The sequence below is a fragment of the Poecilia reticulata genome, linkage group LG22 (assembly GCF_000633615.1).
Source record: "Poecilia reticulata strain Guanapo linkage group LG22, Guppy_female_1.0+MT, whole genome shotgun sequence".
Classification (NCBI taxonomy): Eukaryota; Metazoa; Chordata; class Actinopteri; order Cyprinodontiformes; family Poeciliidae; genus Poecilia; species Poecilia reticulata.
Genome location: NC_024352.1, coordinates 7,204,580 through 7,227,288, shown reverse-complemented (window position 1 = coordinate 7,227,288; position 22,709 = coordinate 7,204,580). Strand labels below are relative to the sequence as shown.

The following is a 22,709-nucleotide window of genomic DNA, read 5'->3' as shown; positions in this document are numbered from 1 at the left end:
TCTAATACAATAGTAAATACTACACGATTTTTTGCCCCTATTTTTCCCTTATGACAATCTTAGATCGTTGACCGATCTAAGATTGTCGTTGATTTCGTAACCGATCATCCTGCAGTGTGTGGTGGGTTACGGTAGATCGTCGTGGCCGCTCCGATTTAAATCAGTGGTTTTCCCCGACTGGGAGCTTCAACACTGAATGTGACAGGTAGCCAATCAGAACGCGCAGATTCTCCTCCTGCTTTCTGAGGGGAAATAACGAGGGGAATCCCAAACAGCTGAAACGGCGCAACCCGAAGTCCAGCGGACATCGGAGATGATATGTGGAAACAACATTAATGTTTATTCAACATTTTGTGCAAAGAATATAGAAATGACAAGGGGAGGAGTTGGAGCTAAATTGCTACCGCAGTTGATAAACTCGTAAGTTTTCAGCTGTTCTTCTTAGCGCAACAAATAGGTTTATAATGATTTTCATTCAGTCCGGACTTTATGCTGACTCTTTCCACATGCATCACAGGCAGATTCTAGTAAAGCGTTGATTAATGCCTGATTTTAAAATTAGTTAACTGGACTTGTAGCCATTATTTTGTGCCCATGTGGCTGGACACCACACGGCACGATAAACCCGATCGAACCATTATACCTAGTATTTCTGTCGGCTAATGTGTCTCAGGTTTTGAAAATGGACCGACAGTCGGCCGACAACTCGTGTAGTGTGCGCTGAATATTACACTAAGGAAATGAGGAAGAGAGGGTCAGTGGAGAGCACCGGAGTTGAGCCTTTTTTCATTCAGTGTCATCCATAGAAAGAAAAAAGGCAGGAAGAGACGATAAAGACGATAATTAAAATGAGGTCGATAGGTTAAATTTATCGTGCGATTAATCGATTTATCGTTTATCGCGACAGGCCTAACTACAATAACATTTTATCACATGGTGCATCTGGCCCTTGCTTGAGTAAAAATACTGCTTCAAAAGGAACCTACAGCGTTTATACATTTAGATGCATCAAAAATGCAAAGGAAATTAACACAGATTTCCCTCATATAAATAGAACTTATTTATAGGATCTGGCCTTCTGGGTTATTAATGTCTACTAGGAAGAACAATCATTTAAATTGTCCAATAGTATTATTTGTACTATTAGTTTTTGCTGAGGGGGAAAAATATTTTTTCTGAGAAAAGAAAGAAAGTTTGAATTCCTTCCTATTTCAGTCAAGCACTCCTCAGATTCCATTCATGGACACAATAGTTCTGAAATATATGGAGGAAGCAGCTTAAGATGCCCATTGTGTCTTTTCTTGTTTTTTCCATTTTGTGTCTTAATAAAAAACATGCTTTGGCCTCCAGAACACATGTATGTGAATTTATCAAAACATTTATCATTAGGTTTAATGAAATATTCTTTGGAATTTCAACATTTTGCACCTTTACGGTCATTCCTTTCTTAGATACTAACGTACAGAGGAATTTCAAATTAGATCAAAAAAGTTCATTTAATTCAGTCATTCTGATCCAAAAGCAAAACTAGATTCATTACAAAGTGAAATATTTAAAGTGTTCATTTGCATTAATTGTTGTAAACATGGCCTACAGCTAAAGAAAACCCATCATTTTTTTTCTGAAAATCCTAATATGTAGAAATTGAAAAAAACATAAAATGCAATAGAGCACATAATTAAAGGCTGTTGTACTTCTCGCATAGAAAACCACAAAACCTTTTTGTTGGAGTTAGCTGTTCACATACAACTTTTAGTGGAAAGTTGTGCGAAAGGAAAAAAAAAACATATGCTGCAAAACTTATGCCAGAAAAGGTTCAGAATACATTACTATGTATTCCAAAGTAATTTTAACATTGATATGTGCTCACTTAACTTATCTTAGACGTCTTAGAAAATGTTGGGGCAGTAACCTAAACGCTAGAGTTGAGCATAATCTAGTATAAATAACTCGATAAAAGTGCAAATTTTCTGATAACCCTTCGTGTTTTGCTTGTAATAGCAAATCCCTTATGTCGGCAAATGTGTGCTAATAACTTGTTTGAGCACATTTAATTGCCGCAAATAATTATGCACACAGACGGAGTTCAACACAGGGTTAGAAGCCCCTTTTAGACACACAGTCACCAAGACAGTCAGAAAGGGGTAAACAGAACAATCTGGGCACCAAAAGCAGCTTCCATTTAGACAGCAAATGTGACTGTGCATGTTTGTATTTGCTGGTTCTGTCATTTATATGCAAAAAATGTGTGTCATGCAGAGGTGAACAGATCACAGCCAGTTCTTTATGTCCCCATCTGTTGCCGTATGCGCTTCTGTCCCATTCCAGGGTTGCCAAGACACCTGGATGCCAACTCGGTGCCAGCCACGGTAATCCTGAGAGGTAGAGGCTTCTAACACTCTCCCCTCCTGTTCAGTCGGCTAATCATCACTCTTTGTTTTTTTCTGTCTCACCAGTGTCTAGCCAGTTGGTTAAATGGAGGGTTGATTATTGGAGGCTGTTTTGCAGCTGGTCACAAATGCCCTCAACATGATTACTCCTCAGTACATGTAGTTAGTGGCCATATACACACACACACACCTGCACGAGTACCTCAGACTACACGTGTTACACTCACGTTCCCTCAGCTTCCTCAAGCTGCGATTCTGTCTGCAGTATTGACCGAGGTCTTGATTTACTGTGTTGGATAACTCAGGGGTGAGGAGAAAATGAGTGTGCAGTGTGGCCGAAAAACAAGGAAAACATCAATTTCTCTGAAATCGCTCGTCATGAATGATATATAAATGCAGTTAAAAAAAAATTAAAAATGCAAGTAATTTACAAAACATAAGAAAAGCGAATAACAGAACTTAACCAGATTCCCAAATCGTTTAACTGATGAGCTTCCCAAATGGTATTTGTGGATTTAGCTGACCGCAAAAAGTTACCACTTTGAACACAGGTGTAAATCTACGTGTTTGTGTGTTTGTGCACGCCACCTGTGGTTCTTGTCTTCCATTTGTAGTGTGTAGACCACGTCTTCAGAGAGCAGGGCGCGTGTGTGTCCGGCGTTCTCGCCCCATTTGAGCTTCAGGCTCTGAGGGCCTGCGGCGGAGCATTCGAGTGGGGGCGGGGCCGGAGGAAGGGGGCGGGTCCTCGCTACCAGCAACGGACTCAGAGGACCAAAGCCAATGGCGTTCACCGCTTGAATCTGCAGACTGAAAGGTAATAATGATGAGTTGGTGAGAGATGTCATCATGCACTGTAAAAACTGTCAACGGAAATTTACTGTTAGGCAACATACAGGGGACTCAATAAGATAAATACAGTATTATTATCCAGATCTGAGGTGAAATATTAAATCAGTGATCAATAGCCAACTACTGGCTATTCATCATGTGCCATTTTCATGTGCACATTATGTTGTTGATCAATGAATGGTACATTTACTGTACTGGCTGTTGAAATTTCTGTCAATGGCCTAGAAATTAATGGAAATATGTTGTGTATCAAGTCGTCAACGAGTCGCATCAGAACAGAGAGCAAAGATGCTAACATTAGCCTAGCATTTCAGCGAACCTGCTCCGCATGAAAACAGCAGCAGGACAAGAACCCAAGTTGTTGGTTAAATTTGTACAATCATGGTTACTTAGAAGCTTTATTGCACTGTAAAGCTTCTAAGTAACCATGTATATAAACTGTTTTGATAAACAGATTTTTATCGTAGAATTAGCGTCTGGAAATTATGCGATTTTATAATGGAGGGAAAAAATATTCTAATGGGAACTTCCCCAATAAAAAAAAAAAAAAAAAAAAAAAAAACGACATTAAAATATTAGTAGAAACAAAGATATCTTGAGTCTATGGGCTTACAGCAGTTGCACATGAAAACGTTGGGAAATATATGAACCATCGAACCGAACCCTGTAAGCTGCAGGCCCATTTGTCTAATGGCGAGGTAAATTTTCTGTGAAGAGGTTTTCACCCATTATCAGCCCCCTATTACAACTTAATGCACTCTCCAACATGAAATCCAAATGTGCCAACCATTTCTGGCCACTTTCCTTCTATAAATGTCCTCAAAAGAAAAAAAAACACAACTGATGGGCAATACATTACATGAGGAATAGGACAATTTTTTATTTTTTATTTCAGATGTTACAGGGAATTTGTGTAATGTAATCATCAAGATTGTTTAGACAGAGACGTGCCTTTCTTGGAAAAAAAAAACAAAAAACTCTGCTAGCATCTAAGAGCACATAGACACACGTAACCACAGCTAATTAAAAAGAACCAAGAAATAGATTTCCCCTCTTCAAACTCCTCTGCGGCTCACTTCTCAGAATCCCCCCTCGTTTCCTCGCTCTTCGTCCTGCGATGTCTGATCAGCCGATTAGCACCTCTGCTAGAGGGCATATAGGTTCTGACATTTAACTGTTGATTTTTCATAACAGTAACCTTTTCTTGCAGCTAAGTCAAGTAGAAGGAAAAAGGGCAATATGTATTCATTCACTGGGCTGTTAAGCACAAGGATAAACTGTGATGAGAGGCTGTGAGGAAGAAGGAGAAACAACGAGAGAACACCTAAGACCCGGGGCTTTCGTACCTGATGTTCAGAGGTTTGCATCTTTAAGTCAAAGGTAGAGAAAAACCTGTCTTTTTCAATACATTTGCTCAGAAACAACAACAAAAAAGCAGCTCTGCACAAACAATTGCATGCCTTAACAAATAAGTTACTTTCGTTACAGACAATGACCTTGGGAAAACGACGTTGGCAGTGCAATAAGAAAATGGCAAATAAGCAGAGAAATGACTTGACTTGCTGTCTGGTTCAAATCGCTGTGGGGATTTTAAAAATTGCTGTGTTAAAGTGTCATGTCGCGTGAAATTAAAATAGAAACCTCTTATGTCAAAGACTGAAAAAGTAGTTTTTTTTTCTAAATTACATTAATGCTGTGGTCACATTACCTTCTCGATGCAAATTACACAATCATCAAAGCAGTGGAAGTTCTGCCTGCTTTCCGCTTAAAACCTGATTAATCATAAAAGTGCCTTCTGCTAAAGCAACAAAACTTTAAAAACAAGAGAAGAGCTTCGTCCTGGAAATCTGCACCGTTTGTTTGGCAAAGGTAGAAGAGAGAAACCCATAACACGGTCGTAGGAGACCCCCAGTGTTGTCAGAGAAAGCATTTATTGTGGCGCTTTCGCAAGGCTGTGCAAATAAAATATGAAGCACCTACACACACACACACGCACACACACACACACACACACACACACACACACACACACACACACACACACACACACACACGGTGTCTGCAACAACAAGAGTTACGATCCGTAGGCCTCCAGAAAACAACTCGCAGGTACACTCACCCTCAAATAAACACACGCGCTGTGTTCTGGCTCAGCGGCAGCCCTTATGCAAGAGATCGGTGGTACATGGGGACAAAAACAACCGCCGAGTGAAAACAGTGGGGTGTGTGATTATCCTGCTTCTTCGCTGCTCCCCACCTCATTGCAGCATTATTTCTCAGTTTTTTTGTGTGGTTTTTTTTTAAAAATCACAATTCTAAGAACTTCCACCACATTTTGTAGGTGTGTGCACAAAAACACAACAGCTTTCACATGATGACCAGGTCATTAGATCTTACCAAACGCTTTGCAACAAGTTGCTTTGACAGGTTAAGGTGTGGGGATGTTGTGGAGTTTTCCGATTCTTTAACAGCTGTGTGGGTAGAGAGTTGTGAAGCTTTTACCCATTTTTTTTTATTCATTTTTTTACAAAACTCCTTGCAAAAAGGAACAAATTATTTTTGTAAGGAACAAATGCTGCCATGTTGCAGACTTTCTGTGAAGAGATGACTAGTCTTACTTGTCAGTGGTCATAATGTTATGGCTGATGCATGTGTACATCAGGAGGGGAGGAGAGGTGCACAGAAGGATCACAACATTGGCTGGCATAAAGGATGACTAAGTACCCGTTTACTGCTGCTTGGTTACAAGAAATGTAACATCACAGTTCATGAAAATACCAAACAGGCAACTTTCAGATTCGGTCTATAAATACCATCTACAGTATCCAATTAAACCCAACAGCAGATGGTTTACAAATCATTAACCCAAATGCAAAGTAATGCATCAAGTAACGGGCTTCCAAAGAGACCGCTACAAGCTTTTTAACATGTTCATGCATCAATCTGGCAGCATTGCACAATCGCCACACACCAGATCCCGTTACTCGTGTTTGCATGAAAACATGAAAAAGGAAAGTTTGTTCTTCAAGTCTCTCGATTGCCATAACTGTTCACACAAGCAAAGATCGCCGTTTGATGGTGCAAGAGAGCGATGTGCTCAGTTTGACTTCTAAGAGCTCCCTTCACACCGTTTCTGATCTTGAAATGAATTTCAGCACATCTAATAATGCATTTTAGTTATATCTATTTTTGTGAAACGTCAAGTCCTCGTCACATATCCCAAGGTATGCAAGTCACTTCTCGTGCCTTTTGTTCAGAGTGTGTAATAAACACTAATAAACGTGTAATAAACACTTTGGTTGCCTGGCCATCTGGGAATGAAAGGGAAGTGCTCTTTGCTGCAAGTGCCTCCAAATAGATATTAGCTTAATTTAATTAGTAGACGGATTGGATTCTCCTTTCTGGAGCGACATCACTAGTGAACAACACTGAATATTCATCGGCACAGACAGAGTGTCCACATAGCACAGCATGAGACCACATAAAGCCATCACTGCATCATTGCTGCAATATCTGAGAAGCGAAGCGGAAATTTAGCAGAAGCAGTAGTGCATTTGTGTGATTTAAGTGGCTTTGTTGAGTTTTTCCAACATTTCCTCACACACAAAAAAAAAATCTGTAGTAGCCAGGATTATGTTGGGGTTAATCAGATCTGCACACACCAAAACAAAATAAGCAAAAAATATAAGACTAAAAACAATATATATTTTTTAAGTTTAAAATTCATGACAAACTTTCAAGCAACTCCTGAATGTGCCGATTCTACTCGAGATCAGGGCTCTGCGGCATAATGTCGGGAGCGAACGGTTACCTGTACTCGGTGTCTGGCTGCAGGCCCGTGATGGGGTGACTCGTCCCCGATTCCACGGTGACGGTTTGACCGTCTACAGAGATGATGTAGGAGGAGATCTCCGAACCGTTGCTGCTTGGCGTCTCCCACTTCAGGAGGAGGCAAGTGGACGAGGAGTAACCCGCCTCGGAGGACGTCGGGAGGTCCAGGAGAGTGAGGGTGGAGACCTGGTCGGGATGCGTCGCCGGGGTCCGGAAACTCGCCCTCTCGCTGTATGGACCAGCGCCAGCCTGATTCACCGCCTGAGCAAAACACAGAAGCACAGGAAGATGAGAGAGATGAACAGCATAAAGGGAATATCTGGGAGTGAGAGATGGGATGGTGGGACTCCGTTATTGATGAGGAAAGTTGTTAATGGTGATATTTTAAGAACGCTACCATCAACTGGCGAAGACCAAAAGAATGTGGAAAATGTTTTGAAGAAATGCACAGCTTTAAAGTGAGCAGCTGGATGAATTCAAATAAAGAGCTTATTTGTAACTACAGAGGTGTCTAACATTGATTTATATTTACCTGGATTTACCTGCAGTGGCTTGTTATAGTCCAGCTAATGGTCTCAAACAAGTTTAAGCAAACAGAAATTTGCCGGCTGAAACAGGGCAAAATGTTTCTATTTTGATATGCATTTTTTTTTCTGGTTAAATCTTAAAAGTCCTTAAAGTTGAACCAAAAAAACAAACAAAGAAAGACCAGCAGAGGTAATGTTTGCATACATACTGTAGCTCTTGGGCTTTTACCATGTCAATGTGCTATATTGAGATAGTATGTGGTAGAGCACTAGAAAGAGGAGCATTTGTGAAGTGGAAGGAAATGCATACATGTTTGTTTGTTTTTTTTAACAGAAACAAAAAGTTCACGTGAACAACTTGAAAAACTGAGTTTCCCCACAATAACTTAGCTAAAAACCAGTAGGTCAATTTAAGTGTCAAATAGGAAAAGGAGACTTTAAAGGAGTAAGAGGCTACTCATTTTTGCCGACTGTTCCTGTACAATCGCCGTCAAAAAGGCCTGAGGTTATTGCTCACTTAAAGACAGAACGCCATGTTCCGTGTAAGATCAACCGAGTTTAGAGTCAGTCATGATTCTTTCTTGTATGTTCTCTTAAGAAACCAAAAAGGGGAACAAGTTAGCGCAAAGCACATTCTGTAATGCACAGAAACTCAGTAAGACATCACATGAGCACGCAGGCAGTGATGCTGACTGCCAGCTGACCCTGTGATGTCCAAGTGTTATAAATGAGCCAATAAAGAAAGGAGCCATAAAACATGCTCTTATTGAATTCAAAGCTACAGACGCCCGTTTAGGCGCGTGTGTGTTTGTGAGCTTGTCAGATAAATACACACTCACAGAATATGAGAATGAATATTCACACTGTGGTTATTTATGCGCCAGATTAAGAATTGCAGCACAAATTGAATCGGCCATCATCCCTGGTCACATGTCTCTATTTTGTGTTTACGCTTTTGAAGCTCCTTCAGGGTTTTTCATGCCGTGCAGGTTTCTGCAATTATGTCCAGACGAAGCCTTCGCACGGTTCCCCTGTTTGATCTCAGCCTTTGCCTCTTTGGGTTTCTGTCATGTCCACAGATCTACTATGCAAGCGCAGCTTTCGCTTTCCGTTACCTGTAGCCTGCAGCAGTAATCCGTAGCAGGCGTCAGGTCTGACAGTTCGCACTGTGTGGCGGAGCCGCAGTAAATGAGCTCCCAAGGTTCGTCCTCCTTCGCCCACTCCAGTCGATACTCCGAGATGTCCGTCCCCGAGCCCTCGGGGCTCTGCAGCACACAGAAACACGCGTTCAGCTTACAGAACCTCTGGAAACCTGACATTAACCTATTCGGATCTGACGCCTGGTATGAGTGGTGTTGTTTTTCAAGTCGAATTAACCTTTTGTTTATAAGCATCGATGGATGTGAGGGACAAGGTTAGTAATTTCCAATAAAAACGGAGTGCATTTTCTGAGTCCAGGAAGTACATTTTGCAGTCACTGAATAAATAAATAAAACTGAAAAGTCCCCCCCCCCCCCCCAGTAATTCAAAACTGGATATTGTATAACTTCATTATATTTATGTCCAATAACACATTTTCCATTATTCCCGTCTATTCCAATAATTATGACTTGCAACTTATGAACACCAAAAAAATTTTTTCTTTCAAAAAATATTTGAATATTACAAGAATATAAAATGTATGAAAAGGCTCTCAGACAGTACTCAGAAACAGACCAATTTAGTTTAGTAAGCAATGACCTTTCGTGGCTTTTATTTAACAGCTTTTTGTCATTTCTTCTCCTGGTACTCAGAAGAGAGTTTGCGGTTATTAATTTTGTCTGAAAACAGCATAACAACATCACAGTGTAAATTTTTATTATATTAAATGCAACATTTCTGAGTCACACAAGGCTATTTAAAATAAAGCCTGCCAAATTTTATTCACATCCTGTAAAAGGTTCCAGGAAGCGAAACTAATAAATGGCAAATCTGAACAATTAAAAGATCCCTATGTGGGATTCCACATGGGTGTGTGCTGGAGCCAAAGTTACTTTTATTTAGTTTTGTATGCAAATTGTCAAAATTAGTTTTGTCTGTTGATATTCCCAATATATTTTTGCTTTTGTAAAATAAAATGGATCAGGTTATGGACACGGTGAGATAATAATGCATTAATATTAACTTAACACTAAATATATATTTGATATCTGAATTCATAATAAACATTTTTAAAAAGGTCATTAGAGTTGTGATTTATATTACCATAAACATGTCAGCAGATCCCGTTGGGTTTGCATTTCATCCTCCTACTCTGTGCTCAGCTAATGCTGCTGACCTACTAATCCACTCTCTCTCCATCTATTTTGTGTCTTTGAGGTGAGAAAAAAAAGTCTGATTATGATGGAAGCACTGCTGGGTAATCCATGTTGCAATTTCATACTTGGCTGCTTCTGATACATTTGCTGCATTCTTGAGAAGAATCAATAAAAATGGCTGAAAGTCAAAGTAAAAGGAGTAAAATTCTGCATACATCACTTTAGCTGATGCATGCAGATATATAAATAAAAGAGTCTTCAATTATCTTTAGAAATCTTAAGGAAACCAATCTTCTGGTTGGTTCTTCTTAGCATGTTAAGCTCCATGATTGCATTTTCCTCACCTCCCAGTTGAGCGTCACGCAGGTGTTACTTGTGAGCGTGATGAGCGGCGCCCCACATTGGCCAGGAGGTCCAGCTGCGGTCGTCACTTCTGTCGGCTCAGAATATGGCCCGAACTAAAAGAAACACACCAACAAAATTTTTTTTAAATATTTTTTTGAATTTACAATCAATTATTGTTTTTCAGTTTTTTTGTTTTCCATTTTGGATCACAAGACTAAAATGTTTGCCATTTCAAATATCTAACATTTTTGTCATTTACACACTGCTACAGTGAAAATTTTCGAAACTGATCTAACACAAATTTGACAAAAGACTCACAGTTCACTTCAAGTATGCGAGCAGCACGTGCATGCTGGTCTTTTTATCTGTTAATGTGTTTTGATGCATTTGTCCAAGGGCCTGCAACTTGAACTTTCTGCAACAGCTCTTAATTTTGGCGAAAACTTATAAAGAATCAAAGGTCATGTAGCATATGCAACTCTAAACAAGTGTCATTTAGCTGGACTGAAGACAAAAATGGCTTGCGAGATTGTAAAGGCTGCAGATAACAGAACTAATTCAACCTTTGAGTCAATAGATGATCAATCAGGCCTTATAGTCGCCCTGTGGAACCGATAAGCTTCTCAGAGCAACACTGGGTAATCCGGCTAGGAAAGTAGGACCGAATTACATGGAACCCTGCTTCTCTGGCATGTTTCCTTATTATTTTATAAGCTATAATTGATCCAATGTGCTGAATTAACTGAGTGGAGATAAGAAAAAGAGCCATAAAATGCATTAAAAAAAACCTGCCTTTGAGGTCCCCGTTTCACAGAAATGTAATGTGTACTATGTTATCGCTTATGCTGCTGCCAACATAAGCAATAGGCAAGTGAGTTTCTCACCCCGGCTTCGTTGGTTGCCCTTAGCCGGAAGCTGTACGTCGCACCAGGAAGCAAACTAGCAACTGTGCACTGCAGCTCCGGGCCGTGGTACACTTCTGTTGGCTTCGCTTCTCCCTCACTCATCTCCAGGCTGTACACACACTCTTCACACACTCCCTCACAGGCAGGGGAATCTAGAATCATATCACGGGACGAATCGGAGACAAAAGAGGCATTTTTAAATATGTACGATCAAATGGAATAAATTTTAAGTAATCCTTGAAGAAAGTACATATATTGTGCCTTGCAAGAGTATTTGTAATCCCTTGTACATGCTTCCCCTCTTGTCAAGTTAAAATCACAAACTTTAAAGAAAATGGCTTAAAAACTTTATATACTGTACAAATGAAAATCTGAAATGTGTGACACAGATTTGCATTTAGCCTCCAATGCTTATTTATTTTCAGTCACTTTTAGCCGTGGTTACAGGTGCAAGACTTTTTGGTGTGAACAAGTTCTGCACACGTATTGTGACTGAATTTATTTTCTGTTTTTGCAAAATAAGCCTGGACAGAAAATGTTTGAAAAGATAAAAATCTATGTATATTTTGGACTGATGGGACTTATATTCCAGAGAGATTTATAGTCCAGAAGATATTGTGACTGCTTTGGATTTTCTTTTAAGTAAAAGAAGTAATTTAAATGTCTAAAACATTTGTAAACCATGCATCCTCGGCCCTTAACTTCAAGCAAGTTTGTGGTAGCAATCTGTAAATTTGTAAAGTTCAGGGGATAGGAATACTTCTGCAAAGCGCCGTACTGTAGCATGTTCAGGGTTTTAATTGAACACTCATTGGGTCATTTAAGATTGTGATTGCATCGGAGTAGCTGAGCGATCAGCAGTTTTTTTTCCCCAGGCGCCATCTGTTTCAGTTTGCTTGCAGAGGGATGAAAGCGGCCAACGACCAGGCACCAGGGGGATACCCTCCGGCGCATTATTTCTGACCTTCAGCCCAACCAGTAATTGCGGCAGCACTGCCTGCATCTGAACTGATTAGAGATGTGACCAGCTGTATCAGACTGGTTAAAGAAAGAACTTCCTCAGCACTGCACGCTGCAAAGCCTCTTTGGCTGCCAACAGATAACGGCGCTAATCTGCAATAATTGGCCGGCATTACGAGAGTTGGCCTGGATATGAGGGGAGGGTTAGGCAGTTAATGGGCAAAATAGGAGCTCGATTAGGCTAAAAAGGGGTTGACTTGGTTTATATTAGAGCTGGCCAGCAGAACGCATTTGGCAGCCAGGAGGCAATTTCATTGCTTTTTGCGAAAAGCGTAAATAAAGCTAAACGCCCGCGTATACGTGTCCGTCTGGACTCACTCCATTCTAACTGGACCTCCTTGTGTTTGGCTTTCCCAACGATCCGCGGCGCCTGACAGGGTCCTGGTGGGACACTTGATGTACGGACCGGAACACAAATGGTGCACTGTCAAAGAAAAAAAAAAAAGAGAAGAAATTAATATATGAGGAATATCCAATTTTACCGCTAAGAGTGATGTGAAAGGATTGCTTGCAAGTATGTCAGCACATTTCCAAAAACCAACAAAAAGCTCATTTTTAGCCAACGTGGACCCTGGATTTTATAGACTTAGGCCTCAATTGTGTTTTTAGCCCAGTAGTGACCAGGCCAATCCAAAGTTGATCTGTCACTGCAGTGAAGTGTGTGTGCGTGTCTTACCGGGCTGTGTCCTCCCGTGGTGATGCTACATACACGTAGGCTGTAAACGGTTCCCGGTGTCAGTCGCTCACACACACATTCTGTCGCGGGGCCGCTGTACGCCACCTCCCACTGGCTCGCTACTCAGCATCAAAAACACACACGCAAACACACACAGCGCAGAACACACAATTACAACACTTGTCACATTCATGTGGAAGATTGCGCACAATTAATCCCCTGCTGTTTTGTACCCGTCTTCGTAGTCAGACTGCAGATATTGTCCCAACGTCACATTATCCCGTTTATGCCTACATGATATTTTCTTTTTTCGCGCGTCGATTTTTAAACCGTTAATGGGAAGTGCATGCTGTGAAAGGCAGCACTTTAAAAAAAATAAAGTATTGAAACAACATCTTTCATGTACACTGAGCTAATTAAATATTTTTTCACATATTAACTGGAGGTAGCAGTCGCATGTTTACTGGTCAGTTTTTTCTTAATTATTCAAGTAATGGATTCTCAGCATCTGCCTCCGTTTCAAACATTTAATTCTTTGCAACTCTAAGAACGTTTTCATCCAACGCTCCACTTCAATGGAAATAAAAACTTTATGTATGTAATATTCCATTGATTTCCTTGAAGTTCAGACTGATTTAACCTAGAGGATTGCTGTACTCCTGCTGTACAGTCAACACTGCGTTAAACCGATGACATTTGTGGGTGGAACAAAAAAAAGTATAATTTTATAAAGTGAATAATACATATAAATACATAGATTTAGAAAAAGATAAAAAACAAACAGCGGTTTGTCTTATGTGTTACACGTACCTTCGGAGCATCCTTCAGAAATCTCGAGGAGGTAAGTCAGGGCCTCTGAGCCCCCGTTGTCCAGGGGTGGATCTGTAGGAGCAATTAATAATAAATGGGTTTTAGTTATCATGGAATCCACTGGATCATAGTACATATTGCATTAATACAAGACAAAAGTAAAGATATGTCATGAGAAATATCATTTATCCGCTTTGTTTTGTGAGCCACAAAACACATTAGAGACAAGAATGGCTCATAAATGCAATTTCTATTGGACCCATGCAGTTCATATACATCTCAATATGCCCATGTAACTGTATAAGTACGTGTTTGAATATTTGAACGGGTCCAACAATTACCCCATGTGATGGTGAAGCCGTAAGGTGTCACTCCGGTGACCCTGGGTGTCGACGGAGGGCCGGGTTTGTCTGGATTGGTGGTGCAAACCAACACTTCACTGGGGCTGCTTTTTCCTTCCACGTTTGACGCAATCAGCTGCACAAAGAGAGAACGGAGAGTTAAAAAACAAGGCGGGGAGAAGCCTGGCAACGAGTGAGTAGACAATGAAAATAAGGACGGCGAACAAAGAAAGCAAGTCGAGGGGATAAACGAAGGGAGAAATCTTATCAAAGGGGAAAGTGACTCTTCTGGAAAAATAGCTGCCATTACAATCTGCTCCTTTTTTCCTGCTCTTCTCTTCCTTCTCTTGCTTTTATCTCCTTACTGTACTCCCTTCCAATTTGACAATCAATTTCTTTTATTCCCAACACATTCACACTGGATGAGAAGTACTGTAGGGGGCGGCCTGTGCAAAAGAGCCCTGAATCGCCTCTTTGCACGTGTCACCGTGTCCTCAGACATCAGAAGCCTTATCTACCCGTCTGCATGAAAGCACATTTGGGAGTGTTATTGGAGATGATTGCACCATAAAGGACATGCAAGCGCACTTACAGGGACGAACCGCTGGTACATTATGTTTCACAGTGTCCCCACATTATGGATAGTTTTCATTGGGGCTTTTAGGGAACTTGATAGATAGATAGCTGCTGGATTGTCTCGTTTCCCCTTTGTAAACGGCAGGCGATTTGTAGCGGCAAAACGGCACACGCCGTTTTGGACTGATAGATGGTTGAGTGAGCGACAATTGGGTAGGTTAGTTTTTGTTTGGAGCATCTTTTTACTCTAATTGGAAAAGAAGGCAGAATTGTTGCAATGCAGTCACAAGCTTAAATACAATCGCAATTGACATCAATGTCATGTTAATGACAGACTTAATGATACGTTTTTGCTCTGCTTTTGGTGAACTTTAGTGATTTTAAAGGACACTTGCAAACAAAGAAGCACCTGCTTGAAACTGAAAATCTTTGCACATGAAATTTGCAAATTACATATTTCCCCCCACTTGCTTTACAATAATTTATTAGAAGATTTCTTATAAGTAGCTATAAAAGTAACCCAGGTTTCCTCTTACTTGTACCTCAGATTCAGAATCACGGTTCAAAACAGTTAATCTAAAATCACAGTTAAAAAAAAAAAAGGTCAGCATCTTTTAAAATGTAATACTTTAGCAAATAAGTAAAGCATTTTAAAGCTATTTTAGCACTTTATCCATTTGTGGAGGAAATTGCCTGTCTGTACAAATGCACTACTCATGTGAACACATCCAATAAACAGTCTCTTCTTTACTCACCAACAACTGAACATTACCAGAATTGGATGGTGAAAAGAAACAAACAAACAAAAGAAAACAGAAAAATCAACAGTCTACAAGTAATACCTCAACTTATGCAGATGCACACAATTTTGTTGCGTTTTCACTTACCCTGAATTTATACTGTGTACTTCTCTTCAGGCCTTGTACAGTACAGGTCAAGTTTTCTCCAGTGTACTTTGGATAAAAATCTGTTCCCTGTGGGGGAAAAACGCAGAATATTTTCTGTGCGTGTTTTATATTTTAGTAATACTAGAATGCCCGTATGATAAATCCAACAAATATAAAGTTTGACTCTGATTTTATGTGTGCAAGTCAGAGAAGAAGAGAAAATAAAGAGATCTTTGTGTGTTTTTAATATTTTTGTTACAGCTTTTTAAAATGCATAGTTTTCTTAAAAAAATAAATAAATAAAAAAACCTTCCCTTTTCTCTACCCCAGAGACCTGAGGAGCATAACAGAATATAATGCATACAGAAGCAGATAAGACTTGGAACAATTCAATACAAAAAGATGAAAACTTGAACAGCTTTTCTGTTTGTTAAAAAAAAAGATTGACGTTTTCATTGTGTTCGTGTTTCCCCCCCCCATGTTTTCGTTTTTGCCACTCACGCTGTTGTCCTCCTGGATCTCGAGTGTGTATTTGAGCTGCTCCTCGGAGGGGCTGCCCTCGGGACGCACCCACTCCAGGTTCACCCAGGACACCCCCGCCCTGACCAGCCGTGGCGCGAGGGGCAGAGGGGGCTGCGTGCCCGTGGTGTAGAACACCACCTCTGTACTGAAGCCACTGCACACACGAAACAAGAAACGCATGTCTTTTTTTGTTTTTTGTTTTTTTGTTACTTAAAAAGCCGATGCAACGGAAAGAGATGCAGAAATGGGGATTTTTTATTTTATTTTTTTTAAACCCTGAAGCGAAAGAAAGACACCTGGTTTTCAATAATGCATTGATTGTACATGTGCATGAACATTCATTTGCTTCCCAGCGTATTTACAGAATAAGGATTATCTGTGTATTAGGAGGCGGGATGCAGTACCTTGTGCCGATGTCGTTATTTGCAGCCAGTCTGAACGTGTAGCCACAGGCGGGCTGCAGCCGTGTCAGCTTACAGTGTCTCTGGTTCCCAAAGTAACAGTCTCTGAAAACACTGTTCTTCTTTCCCTGCAGAGGATAAAAACGGTCACATACGAAATAATAAATAAAAAAATAACTGTAAAGACAAAGACAAAACACAAGTCGACACATGGAGTATTGATCGAGTAATGACTACAGTCCTGATGCTGCAACTCCAAACCCTTCAATACTCTTACAAGAAATGTGTTCATATATAAACATGTTTAATTCGTTTGTTTTTAATGGTAAAAGTAAGGACAGACCAACCTCATCCCACTCGAGCAGGTAGTTTGTGATCTTGGATCCGTTGTCGCCTGGAGGCTGTGGATGACAAAGAGACAAGAGAAAAGAGAGATTGAGAGCTTATCCCAGGATGAAAGACCCTGACAATGAGGCTCATAGGATACCTGCCGTGGTTTTGTGATTGACCTTACATCCTGTCTGGGTGATTGATGGCACTGTTTATCAGTGACAGGGAGAGGGGCGTAAAAACTACCGTGGGGGTCAGTGAAGACGCAGGTGAAGGCGGATATTAATGGCTATTGGGGCTAATAAAATCTAGCTGGAACATAAACAATTAGAAGTAAAAGAAAATGTGTCGTTACTGAAAACCATTTCTTTTTTACTGTGTTGTCAGTCTGGAGGAGAAAAGACTGGTTTACTCAGGGTTCCTACACATTTTTCCTCTAAAAATGAAAGATTTATATGGAACATCATATGTACACAGTATGGATGAAAGGAGTGACAAACTACCAATTACTACAACAAGAGTTGTGACAAACTGCTGTACAGGTAAAAATCAGTGAACGTTCAAAATATGGAAAGGAAAAAAAAGGAAGAAAAAAACCCCAATAAAATCAATAAAACTGAAATAAGAGCAAAAGTCTCAAAGCGTGTTCAAGGCCAAGGAATAAAAATGTGTTAAAGAGTATTAAAAGTGAACAACTTTTAAAGGAAGAGTTGCCCCAAATACGTAACAGCAAATTGTACCACAATTTGAGAGACAAGAAGCTAAAAGAAGAGAACAGTCAAGGACTGAGAGACAAAAGGGAGGAAAGATGAAAGGAGGGAAGGAAATAAGGAGAAGTAAGGAAGACAACTTTTAGACATCAGGAAAAAGAATAAAGTCTGGAATTACACATCGTCTTCTCCATATTTTTTTCTAGGTTTTCAAAAGTCATGCAAACCAGTAACATTTGGTGTCTTGTAAAATGTATTTGTGCCACTCTGACATATTTTATCTGGGTTTAATGACAGACCAACACACATTTAGCCTACATTGTCCATTCCTCTCAGTTGATTCTGGTACCACTAAATAAAATCTAATGCAATAGACAAAACTCTTCCGCTGCGCATCTGTCCACCTAAACTGATGAGCTGGTCAAGAAAAGTGCTAATCAGGAAAGCAGGTGACATAACAGCTGCTGGTCACAATCAATGCAGGGAAAAGTGCAAACATGGATGGATTTCTTGAAACCATATTTCATTTCCGTTCCATCTCATACATGTGGGACTTCTTTGTGTTGGTGCAACAACTAAAATCTGAGGAGGACACATTTGTAATTATGTTTCTGTAAAAGTGAAAGAGTACACAAGCTCTTGCGTTGGCATACGCGACATTCTGCCGTACCTTCCACTGTAGACCGAGGCTGGTCTTTGTGCGGTGAGAGAGCTTCGGGGGTAGTGGGACGTCAGGGACGCTGCACTGTGTGGTAAACGAGCCAGCCTCTGAACACGAGCCTCGAACAGAGTTGTACAGCGCTGAAACCCTAAAAACAACAAGACGCACCAAAGCTTAGAGCGAGAGCCAACCGTGACATGCAGCCGACTATGTTGAAGCAAAGCTGGAGTCCTTACCGTACGTGGTAGTCTGTCGCTGGCCTTAGGTCTTTCAGATGATATTCCAACTCTTCACCACTGAAATTTTTACAAATGACGTCACATAGATACCATAGACGTGCCGCATAAGAAGCACATGTCCCAGGTCGCTTTAGCATTAGGTTGGTGCACTACCTGTATATAAGGCGATATTTTCCGTCCTTTCCCTTGTCTGAGAGAGAAACCTCGTAGGAGCAGGAGACGGGCATCCCGTTACTGTGCCTGTTCACCAGCCCACCTGGAAGGCCCCAGGACAGCCGAGCAGCCCGCGCCTGGATGTTAGACACCTTCACCAAACAATAACATAGTTGTTAAAAATTCGTAGCACAAGAAAAAGGGGGAAAAAAAAAAACTTCAGTGATGTATATTTTTTTAATGTAGATTTCCTCTCTCACTGCCTCTTTTGTTTTTAGCCTCAGCTTGCCTGAAAGCAGCTTGCTTTTGAGTCTTTTTCACTCTGTAATGGTTCCTACTGTAGACCGACTTGACAGCTTAGTTTTTGGAGTCCACAAAAGAGAAAGATTGTCCAATTCAAGTCAGCAACATGTCCCAGTGTGTATGTGTCAATGGTCATATTGTACACTAGTAAATATGACCATTAAATTAAAAAAGTAAGTATCGTCAAATCGGTATATGAACTAGAAGTGAATGTGAGGGGGAAATAAACTAAACTACTAGAGTTTAATAGAAAATCCTGTTTACTTCTCTTGTAAACTCACAGTCTGAGAATGATGTGCTGCAGGTGGCATCTGAGGAGAAGCGGTGGAGTCGACAGCATCTCAATCCCAAATCTTTCTCATTTAACTCCATTACCATTTTTACTACATTTCACAGTATGTCATAAATATATCCCACTGGTTTACAACACTCCTGTCATAAACTGACGATGTTAAATGACCCAGTTGCACAGTCTGCTACTCAAACTCTCAAATGAGTACGCATGGGTTTTTTTCTATCCCAAACTGTGCCTGCACAACATAGACTCACTCATCTGAAACTCCCCTGAGGCACCAAAAAAAAAAAAACCAGACACTTCAGTCTTCAGTGTCTCTTGAGCCAATAAAGCTGTAATAAAAACTCAACGGCATGGATGGGAAGGTGCTGCCCTCGTGTGGCCACGGTTAGAACAGCTCATATTATCACTTGCTGTGGCAGAAACTGCTATAAGTCACCTCTGCTAATATCGTCAGTATGGCGTTTAGTTTTCATATGCATCCTAGTGAAGAGATGCACACACTGAAAAGACATTAGTGATCGTGCTAGAGATAGCTGCATCAGACAAGGAGGTGATTGATGAAAGTGGTTACATGTCTGCTTCCGTGTGCAAAAGTGTGCAGGATTTTAAAGCTGTATTCATGCCAACCTGTGGTTTGTCGATTGTAGACAGCATGTCTTGAACACGTTTCCCCTCTGAATCATGATCTGAGGAGACAGAAAGAAGAAAAACAGAGTAATTACCATAAACATGCTGCGCTAAGCACTTTATGAAGTGGAGTCAATGTAACTAAATAGCAAAGATATTGCCAAAGATTTATTAGGAACTACATCTGGCAAAGAAAGCTTCAATATTTTACTTATTTATATAAATAAAAATAAAAAAATCAGTAGAACATGTTTTAAAGCCAAATCAAACAGGGCTTGTTATCTGACGTAGAAATGATTTTGCATTCACCACAACTAAGTATTGTTAACATTGAAAAGCTGTTGATGTTAAGAGTCTCTCAAAAGGTATTCACATCGCTTAAACCCTTTCCTCAAATTGCAAATTTAACATGTATAAATTCATAAAGGGAGGGTTTGGAATAGTTTTCAAAACTTTTCACAAACACAATTGGCAGGATCACCTTTTGCTGCAATAGCTAAGGTATTTCTCCACCGGCTTTGCACATCCAAACATAGAATTTTTTATTTTTTTGTAATATGGCTCAAAACTCAAGACTTCCTGCTAAATATTGAAGAAAACAATCCCCACAGTGTGATACTGACACCACCATATTTCATAGTGAGGATGTGTGTTCAGGTCGATGTACAGCGTTCGCTTAGCAAACTGTCAAAATGAAAACACGGCTCCTTACATCCCACTTTTAGAAATAGATTTCTTCTTGGATTAATGCGCCGCTTGCCTGTTCTGTCAGATTCACTTGGACAACCATGCCTTTGGCAGATTTTTAATGTTGCAGTTTCTTGCGCTGGAATTTATTTCGGGGCATGAGAGTAAAGGGGGTTGCAAGAATGTTAAATGCATGTATTGCATTATGTTCCTTTTTCTACTTTGTTGTTCAGCAACGTAAAATCCCTGTACAATGGTAGTTGTAGGGTAAAACATTTTGAAAAGCACTGTGCATCTAAACACTGCTGGACCAAAACTAAAACTACGAACACAATCAGCGCAACCCAAAGGAGGTGCCTAAAACAGAGTAAAAACAGACCCAAATTCCTTGGAACGTCTGTTGACATATGGTGTGTGATGCAACACGTTGTTTTCCTCAGCGTGCTCATATTTCATTTCCACAAGTTGTATTTAGCAAAAAACACGCTGAATTGTCCAAGTTTCCGTTGAAAAGCATTAGTCACCGGTTACTGGCCGAGCACAAACAAAATGGGGATCAGCAAAAAAAAAAAAAAAAGAAAATCATCATGACTAATATTCTAAAGAGTCTAATCTTTTCTGTACATGGAAACATCATTTCAAAGTAATTTCTTCTCAGAAAGCTCTACTCCCAATAATTATTTTTTTTAATCAGTTCTTCCTGAACATGAAAATAATTACGCAACACGTGACGTCAGCGCAATTCTTTCAGCTTCAGGTTTACAGGATTGTAAATACAATGTCATGTGTGATTATTCCGTTACTGTATTATGTATTTAGACGCAATAGCTATGAAAAACAAAAAGCAGAACCATCAGAGGAGTTATTCCCTGAGAAAATGTACAGTTTTCCCCAAAATAATTCCCGGTTCATCAAATGCAGAGCCTCACTGACCTCTTACACACCTGGGACAGGCATCCGTTCATGAGAATCTGCAACATGGGCATGGATGCCACGATAGTTTGGGTTATTCAGTAGAAATAAAAATAAAAGTGACAATAGCTTTAAAAATATATATATAAATTTATCCCAGCTTCTTTGCAATGTATCTGCATCTGCATAGAGTCCAATAAACACAAATACTGCTTGAAAAATTAAACCCTTTAAAACAAGCAACTCGACTAAGTCACTGATATAGAGAAGTGCTTTATCGGCACACAATAACTGAATTCAGTTATACATTTTATTATGTCGTGTGTTTTGTACCTATACCTTAAAAAAAACGTGTAAGCTGTAAACATAACAATCCCCATTAAATTGTCAGATTGTTTTGGGTTTAAGAACATTCTCAATATGAATTTACAATTCCTTTTCATTTTTTGCCTACCAATAAAAACTGACAATTGTTTATTCCTTAGAGACGTGACGGCACTATTTACAGTGAAGAATGAGCTCAAGATGCATTTTCCTCAAATCAACCTCAGAGCGATTCGACTGACTCTTCACCTCGCGTTAGTTCGGCTTGCTGACTCCAATTAATTCTGGCATGCTGTGAAGGACCGCACACCAACAGGACTTGGTAAAAAAACAAAAAAATTTCTGTAAATACAATTTCTAGCTGCTGTCTGCTATTCTAAAATCACTAAATTATCAGGAAAACTCTAAAGACAGGATCTTTAATTGCATATTTTTCGCAAGCGCTGACATTTTATGCTTTGTGTAGTCTCTCTTTAATGTCTTTCCTCTCTCTCATACCCGTTAAGCTACCCGAGTAATGAATCAGACCAAAACAAAAATCCAACTCAGTTGAGGATTTTTCTTAACCGTGTTGATGCCTGGATAATAAAGTACAAGTGATTGAAAGTATTTGTGATGTTAAAGTAGAATCAGTAGAACTGTTGAGTTAAGATTCATCGCTTCTCACAGCCCACTCTGTAGCATGGTTACATATTTATCTGTATGTAGCTGGTATGACTGAATGTGGTTTTTAGGCTTGTCCACTCACACCCTGATCAGTCACTGTCCATGTTAACACCAGGTGTGAACACAGCCATCAGTTCTTCCCCTTTTGATTTCTTTATTAAGGTCAGCTTTTAAAAAAATAAAAAATTGAATGCATTACAAACTGCTATGAAAGTGGGCAGTTTTGGACCGTCGCTCTAATTTTATGATTTTAGTTTACGTGTACTTTGGTGCTAGATGGCCCCAGAGTGAGTCAGGGGCAAGTACATCAAAGTGCAGGTCCAAAGAGACATGTGTAAAAGTGATTTACAGAAAGACCCTGGTTGTTTTGAGGATCAGTACAAGCATGCATGAATGTGTGTGCGTGCGTGCGTGCGTGCGTG

The 22,709-nt window shown here is 40.1% G+C and overlaps 1 protein-coding gene across 5 annotated transcripts in view; it reads right to left on the bottom strand.

The window, feature by feature from the left end:
• The window catches only part of fndc3ba (fibronectin type III domain containing 3Ba), a 103,987-nt gene that overhangs the window by 12,702 nt on the left and 68,576 nt on the right, over positions 1-22,709 (bottom strand). For 3 of the 5 annotated variants that reach the window (XM_008399213.1, XM_008399217.1, XM_008399214.2), the window contains 18 exons: positions 19,699-19,757; positions 18,471-18,622; positions 18,315-18,374; positions 18,088-18,226; positions 16,725-16,778; positions 16,381-16,505; positions 15,956-16,130; positions 15,455-15,541; positions 15,323-15,328; positions 13,992-14,127; positions 13,651-13,722; positions 12,841-12,959; positions 12,483-12,588; positions 11,124-11,296; positions 10,239-10,352; positions 8,713-8,862; positions 7,051-7,331; positions 2,979-3,197 (listed from right to left, as the gene is read on the bottom strand). In XM_008399213.1, coding sequence (XP_008397435.1) covers positions 2,979-3,197; positions 7,051-7,331; positions 8,713-8,862; positions 10,239-10,352; positions 11,124-11,296; positions 12,483-12,588; positions 12,841-12,959; positions 13,651-13,722; positions 13,992-14,127; positions 15,323-15,328; positions 15,455-15,541; positions 15,956-16,130; positions 16,381-16,505; positions 16,725-16,778; positions 18,088-18,226; positions 18,315-18,374; positions 18,471-18,622; positions 19,699-19,757 — 2,227 coding nt within the window. The remainder of the gene's footprint in view (positions 1-2,978; positions 3,198-7,050; positions 7,332-8,712; positions 8,863-10,238; positions 10,353-11,123; positions 11,297-12,482; positions 12,589-12,840; positions 12,960-13,650; positions 13,723-13,991; positions 14,128-15,322; positions 15,329-15,454; positions 15,542-15,955; positions 16,131-16,380; positions 16,506-16,724; positions 16,779-18,087; positions 18,227-18,314; positions 18,375-18,470; positions 18,623-19,698; positions 19,758-22,709) is intronic. The other 2 variants (XM_008399215.1, XM_008399218.1) reach the window with 1 other exon arrangement.